The 7528-nt window shown below is 34.0% G+C and overlaps 1 protein-coding gene across 1 annotated transcript; it reads right to left on the reverse strand.

Annotated features, from left to right (window-relative positions):
• Positions 1 to 3116: 3116 nt before the first annotated feature.
• Positions 3117 to 6891, reverse strand: LOC143575101 (dihydrodipicolinate reductase-like protein CRR1, chloroplastic). The gene is made up of 10 exons (XM_077059551.1): positions 6742 to 6891; positions 6491 to 6613; positions 6331 to 6405; positions 5741 to 5806; positions 5561 to 5656; positions 5351 to 5467; positions 4236 to 4328; positions 4045 to 4146; positions 3523 to 3609; positions 3117 to 3409 (listed from the first exon to the last, which is right to left on the reverse strand). The coding sequence occupies exons 1-10, from the start codon at positions 6841 to 6843 to the stop codon at positions 3377 to 3379; spliced, it is 894 nt and encodes a 297-aa protein (XP_076915666.1). The 5' UTR covers positions 6844 to 6891; the 3' UTR covers positions 3117 to 3376.
• Positions 6892 to 7528: the final 637 nt, after the last annotated feature.

Consider the following 7528-nt stretch of genomic DNA (forward strand, 5'->3'; position numbering starts at 1 on the left):
AGGAAAAGCCTCCCAATGGTGACGTACCCCGCCTGTTCCCGCAGCTGCGGATACTAGCCATCAGGGAAGGCTACCCGCACTAATAGCAAGGCTACACGCACAAGGCACTAACTCTCAAATAATTCAGTAATGTCACCTGAAGAAGGAATGAGCAAGCCGGGAATACTCCCGCCCAAAGCCGGGAATACTCCCGCCCAAAGCCGGGACTACTCCCGCCCAAATGAGCCAGTCCGTACGCTACTGGAGGATCTTTTGTACTATACCTGCCAAGGTATGGACAAAAGATCTGACCAAAGCAGCGACAGCTCACTGACAACAGTACGACGAGGAGCACGCTCTAGTACTTAATGTCACTATCAGCCGCTGCCTACTCACCAATCCTGTCGTGGCACGTATATAGCCTGCAGTTGGTGGAAAATGAATAGTACACAGCCGGCCATGTCGCTATCAGCCGCTGCCTACCCACCAACCACTAGCATGGCACGTGCGTAGCCCACAGTTGGTAGAAAAGGAATATTATACAGCTGGCTGTACCTGCTTGGACACCTACCTTCGGCTATAAATACTCCAACACCTTGGAACGGTATCATATACTATCTTATATCTTATCTGCTCTAGCTATTTCTCTTAATATACACTTATATTCAGAGCAATCTAGTCTGATTCTCACGCCGGAGGGTGGTCACAAGAAGGTACCCCCCTTCTCAGTGACGAGCTCACGGTGTCTGTTTTGCAGGTCATCAGAAGAATAACCATCTTTGCCGGACCTAACCCTCGTGGGAAACATCTACTTAACCCCCAGATTATCCGTAATCTGCCCGGGGTCACTTAGTGTTTCTTCAATTATACTTTTATTTTAAAAACATAGTTTTGAAACCCGTATCAAAATAGTTACATAGTTATCACACAAGGTCTAATTTAATCATCTCAAATTTTAGTTTGTGTGCGTGTTTTCAAATTGGTTTTGGTCTTTAACTGTTTGGTGTATAAATTAGTAGAATTCCAGGGTTTTTTTTGTTATCAAGTGGTTAACTGAAAACAAAATTAACTCATGAACACAATGAGAGGAGTTGAAGAAGGTAAATACCAATTCAAAGGGAAGAAAACCAGGGTTAAGCTTTAAAACCCATAAATTTAACTTTTTAATTTGATAGCCCTCAAGTTTCATGAAGTTTCACAACCCCCCCCCCCCCCCCCAGTTTATAATTTGGTACGAATCAATGTCGATCGTGACGTGCTGGTTTAAAGCAACTAATTATATTAAATTAAAGTATACAACACTAATAGATAGGTGCTTTCTCTTATCTTTAAGCACTAAAATGTTTGTTTCATGTAATTATGTAAAAAAATGAAAACGAATTGAAATTTTCTAAAGCAAACTAAATTGCATTTGAGATTGAAGCTCGTCAAAATAATTAGATTCTAAAGAGATTAAATTTATAAGAATTAAAATTTGTGATGCGTTTTCTTGTCAAAATAATTATTTTTGGTCGTAAGTTTGTTAAGAAAAAAAGATTGAAATTTGGTGATGACGGTGGTGCTAGTGGTGATGGTGGTGGTGGTAAGAACGAAGATTGTTGCGGAGAGAGTCCCATTCCTCTGTTTTGAGATTAAAGATGATGTAAGATTCTTTTGGCATACCTCCAATGATTGAACACCATGAATTAAAAATAGTTTATTTAAAATAGTTTATTTAAACACTGTGAATCGTATCAAAATGTAAATAAATTGAATGTTTTTTTGAACTGAATATTTAAACACTAAATATCTGCATGTGGATTTCGTGTGAATTAAATTACATGTACGCTAAAAAACAACATTTAGATATATACTTATACGATGAAAACATGTGGTTTTCGTGTGATTTAAAATAAACAATTTTTTTATTATATGTTTAACAAGTAGACTGCTTTTAAGAAGGATATTGAATGATCTACCGCACATGGTATTTAGAATATAGCTTGGTTTCAACTTTTTACTTGTTCTGTTAGTTTTTTAATTATTATTATTATTATTATTATTATTATTAGTAGTAGTAGTATAATTATTGTCATTTATATTATTAGTACTAATTAATTTATTGCTATTAACTATTAGTATCTGTATAGTTACTATTATTATCATTGTCTTTTTTTGTCTTTTTATTTTGTTTCAATAATCAAAGAATAAAATCCGACTAGCTACTCGGGATAACTCAATGGTAAAAAGCGATCCATACGTCTACGATCATAGATAACTTTATCGTAGGCTATCTTATCATTGTATTATTGTTACCACCAAGGCTATTACCTTTTCTTTTATCTTATTTAGATTGGGTGTAAACAAAAGTTAATACACCCATAAATTATTTGAGATCAACTCGATCAAACGAGCCTATAAAATTTAAGAAATAAGCTGAACACGAGGTTTACATACAAAACTTTAGCTAAAGTAGCAAGTCAAAGCAAGCCTGTTATTTATACAAATATATAACTATTATTGCATATAATAAATATATATTCACAATCACAAAACAAATTTATATTGTATTTAAATTAACTAAATAGTATTATATATATAATTAAAAATGCATTATAAATAATTAATATTATACAAATAAAATAGTTATTGATATACAAATGAAATCAATAATACTTAACAATCGTTCTCAAGCTTGAAAAGTCGTTAACAACCCGAGCGTAAACTCGAGCTCAGCACATGTTAAAGGATTAATTGTGTAAAGGTCATATTAGCCCGGACCACACCAATTCCTTTGTTTAAAGATTAGTTTTAAAAAAATTATGTTAGATCCTTTCTCGCTAATAACGAGTTTCATCTTCGGTATCAATTCTTGAGACAACATGACCGTCACATGCAATTCATGAGGTTGAGTTAGTCTTACTGAGTTTCAATCAATTGCAAGTTGAACCCATGAATACACTTTACCTAACACGTTGACCCCTTTACACATTTATTCTTACAACCTTATAGAAAAATATATCTCTGTCAAAATTTATATTCCCTTAATATTTATACTTTTAATTTAAAAGTTATAAAGAATTCGAGTTATATTTATATCTGTCATTTTGGTTGTAAATTTATAAATTTAAAGTATAAATATTCAAAACAATTATAACTTTTCAATTAAACGGATCGTGTGCTTGTTAGCTCACATGTACACGTGTTTTGTTCAAGCTCGTGTCAGTTCGACCATCCAACCCATGAACAGGAATGGTTTAGCATCCCTAGTTTCATGTTGGTTAATTTGTGTGAAGAGTTACACATATAGGTCGTATTGTCAATTTAGGTAAAAAGAACTCTCGAATCATTTAAACATATCCGGTAATCCAAAGGTGAAATAGATCGCTATCATCTTCGCCTCAATGAGAAAACTTTACTACAAGAACTTCTCTAACCCATAAACGAGATTCTGCAAGATAACAAAACCAATGTGAAAAAAAAAAACATTTGTAATTAAATTAGACTTTGAAACTTGAAAGCTGATTGATGGTTATATATTTCTCTGCTTATTCTTAAAAGTACCTTTAGACGTACAACTTTTCTTATCGCTAGAATAAGTCCAGGCATGAGACACTCAACATTCGTGATATCATGTTTGATAGAATACACCTATTATAATCAACAAACGTATGCGTTATATTCTAGAAAAAGTAAATGTGTTGTGTCAGGGTCACTTCAACCTTCTCTTTATCTCTAACGATTTAAACATGTATAAGAATTATATACAATAGACCAAAAGCGTAGTGTTAGTGTCAGTTTCAACATTCTCTTCAATCTCTATCGAGTCGAACAGGTAAGGCAAAAAAGTCTAAAATAATAGACTAAAGCCTAAAGATCGCTTAAAATGTATTTTTAATGCATACAACCTTATAATTGACGACGTTGAATAATTAAACTGTTATAGACTAAATATGTAACTTTTATGCGAATGTTAGGAAACCGTTAAACCAATGGGCCCGGCTTATTTTGATATTAAATTTACCCATTATCCAACCCACTTAGCTTGTGGTCATTCAGAAAAGCACATGCATTAAAGAAACATACCTCTCCCGGTCCCGAAAAATGGACCGATGTACTAGACACAAGCCCGGGAAGAACTAAACTATGGACACGAATCCCGTCTTCTCCTAGTCGTTGCCCTCTCGCCTGATACCAAAATGGCAAAAATGATACGTTACTTAATTTTGATATGTTTATCATTCAACATATAACTGATTGTTCAAACTGGACTTTACCGGAGAATTTGTATCAAGATCGTCTCTGTTGTAAAGCTGCCCGAGGTTAGAGAGATTGTTGGCGATTTGCACAGAATCTTGTGACGGGAATGCCTGTTCATTGTCAGTTATGTCAGTTTTAAACAGCTTAATTAGAGTTGTACTTTTATAATTCACGTATAACTGGTCAAGCACGTGTAATAAAAATTTACAATAAAGAAAAAGGATCAAACAGGTTGGGCTTATGTCGCTATTTTTAACGGGTCAAACACGTCTAATATAAAAATCTACATTGCAGAAAATGGATCAAACAGTTTGGGCCTTGGGGTTGTGTCTTAGTTTTTAACGGGTCAAACGTGAATAATAGAAATTTACATTAAAGAAAACCAGTAAAACAGTTCGGTTATGTCTTTATTTCTAACAGGTCGAACACATTATAAAAATAAAAATTTCATTACAGAAAACAGGTCAAACAGTCCAGGGTTATGTCTTTATTATTGATGGGTCAAACACATTTAATAAAAATTATAATAAAGAAAACGGGTCATACAGTTTGGGTTATGTCTTTTTTTAATGGGTTAAAACGTATAATAGTCCTTTACATTAAAGAAAACGGGTCATACAATTTGGGGTTCTCTTTATTTTTAACGAGTCAAAACACATATAGCAGAATTTACATTAAAGAAAACAGGTCAAACTGGTCTGGGTTATGTCTTTATTTATAACTGGTATAAAAGTTGGCGATTATGCCTTTATTTTAACGGGTCAATCAGTTTGGGGTTATGTTTTTATTTTAACGGGTCAAACATTTTGTGGTTATGTCTTTTTTTTAACGGGTCAAACAGTTTGGGCTATGTCTTTACTTTAACGGGTCAAACAGTTTGGGCTATGTCTGTACTTTAACGGATCAAACAGTTTGGGGTTATGTCTTTATTTTTAACGGGTCAAATACATCATAATGAAACCTTACATTAAAGAAAAACTGGTCAAACTGGTCGATAGGCGATATACATCATTTCTAACGCACAAAAACCCCAAACCATTTTATGCTTGAATATTATATTTCAGGTCAACCAACCCGTTTTGACACATACAAAACTTGACTGTTTGACCCGTTAAATATATTATTAACTTACTCCTGTGTTAGCTTTAGATTCAACTATCTCGACATTATTATAGTGAAAAGAAGCCGAAATTGCAGCTTGCTGGAGCAATATCGACCCTATTGACAACGTCGGTGCAACCAAACAACCCTGAAACGCAAATGCCACATTTATTTATTTCCACTTAAAAGTTAAATTTATTTTTATTGGCAATTGAAACGCAACCTCTCACCCTGTGCTCACCATGCTCGCTTTCTCACAGAAGCCGGATAATGCTGCAATGGTTTCGGGCTTAATTCGTGGGACATAAACCACACTATTCATACCAAATGCTGTTGCCTGTTAACCTCAAAACAACAATAAAACATCACAACAATTAATAGTTTGTATAAAATCATTCGAGGATAGAACAAGTCCACAAACCTGTTTGACATTGTCATAAACGGTAGACGGGTCTGTGAAATCGACTACAACTGATGTTGCTTTTGACTGTCAAAGAGTTACAAATTCGTCTGTCAGTAATGGTGTGCATGAAACCTAAAAAATCTATCCGTAGCCGAAAAATTCAAAAAACTGAACCCAAACAAAAATCTGCAGTTTGTTTTATATTTTCGTAAAAACCAATTTTTTGGTTTGGTTCAATTTTGCATGTAATTAAAACTGAAAAGCCGAGACAAATGTATGGATTTTCGTTTTTATTTTCGGTTAAAAATTTCAAGCCCAAATGTTAAAACCAAAAAACCGAACCCGAACCAAAAAACTGGAACGAATAGTTTTCAAAAACACCAAAAGCACATTTTCAGTTTTTGGTTCGGTTTAAGCCCAAAACCAACCCATGTCAATACTTGTCATGTTTAAAGCAATTAGTGTAGGTATCAAAAAATAAAGAAATAGTCTGGTTGGTAGAATTCATGGAGTTAATTGGAAGATTACACAGATAATCTTCGAATGTGAATTCTGAATTGTGAAAGTAGTAAGTTTGACTGACTCTTGTAAGTATATTCATCATTGACCTGAGATATGGAACCTAGTACCATCGTCAGATCATTGATTATGGGTATCTCTAGAGCTTCTTCCATGCCACAAACCTTAAAACAAAACAAACACCAAATAAATTATTATGCATTTCATGTACCAATCCACACAAACAATAAAATAAACACACAGACAGACCTTTCCAATATCTTGTCCAACAAGATGTGAATCAACAGCTCCGGCAACTTCCATGCCTCTGGACTTGGTGACTGCTAACACCGCCGCCATTCCAATCTCCTTGGCTGCTCCATTGATCACCACCTGTTAATGTCATCATCACACAAATCTTTCATTCAGGATTTCAGCAGTCCACAGTTATTTAATGGTGCTTCATTAAATAATAGATGGTGGAAATGTTGTTAAGAGTTATATCTCACTAATGCTGTTACCTTTATGTTGTTTTGAGGAGGCTGCTGAATTGAACATGAGATGAAGGGAGTATATGTTTTTTTGTGGGTTGTGTGATGGATTTGGATTCTGAGGGCAGCCATTGTTGTTACTCCTGGAAGATAAGCTTTCCAAATATGAGGCTTGTCTAGTTTAGTTTTGTACGTTTTATTGTTGAATATTTGTTAGGAGGTGTTTTCGTTACTTTTTTAAAATCGACTTGTGCGTTTACAAATAATCACATTTACATATTTAATTTGTAGTTACTAGTCTAGGGCTATTTACGAATCGAGTTGAACCGAACGTAGACATGCTCATACTTGGTTTGGTTTGAAATTGAACTGAACCCAACAACTTGAATTTAAAGAAACGAGCATTATGTTTATGTTTGAACTTGGTTTGGTTTTAAATCGAGTTGTTTGGTTTGGCTTGATTTCGTACAAAGTTTTCAATTTTAAATTTGTAAAACCCCAAGATGTCATTAATTCAAGACTTACAACAAAAATATGTAGAGTTCCAACTCTACAAAGTCTAAAGAAAAAATTACAAATTTTGTCCTTTTGAATACATGAAATTATGGAATGGGTCCTTTTTTGAAAATGCGTTTCACTCTTTATCCTTTATTTGCATGTTTCACTCGATTTTTGTCCTTTACACTAACGACCATCCAATGATCCAGTTAAATATTGGCATGTGCCAAACATGTGAGGGCAAAAAGGTAATTTCCAACCCTTATTATTATTTTATTATAATTATTATTAATAAAAAGTGAAATCAATTTTAGAGATT

Source organism: Bidens hawaiensis, unplaced genomic scaffold (genome assembly GCF_021521415.1).
Source record: "Bidens hawaiensis isolate Kalapana, Puna unplaced genomic scaffold, B.hawaiensis_p1.1 tig00027297_1, whole genome shotgun sequence".
In the NCBI taxonomy this organism is placed as follows: domain Eukaryota; kingdom Viridiplantae; phylum Streptophyta; class Magnoliopsida; order Asterales; family Asteraceae; genus Bidens; species Bidens hawaiensis.

Bases quoted from the DNA above. Each gene is read 5' to 3' on its own strand.
- LOC143575101 (XM_077059551.1), bottom strand. From the start codon at position 6,843: ATGGCTGCCCTCAGAATCCAAATCCATCACACAACCCACAAAAAAACA. The intron at 6,614-6,741 runs GTAACAGCATTA...TGACATTAACAG, and splicing joins CTCCTCAAAACAACATAAAG to GTGGTGATCAATGGAGCAGC. The intron at 5,657-5,740 runs GTTTGTGGACTT...TGAGGTTAACAG, and splicing joins TTTATGACAATGTCAAACAG to GCAACAGCATTTGGTATGAA.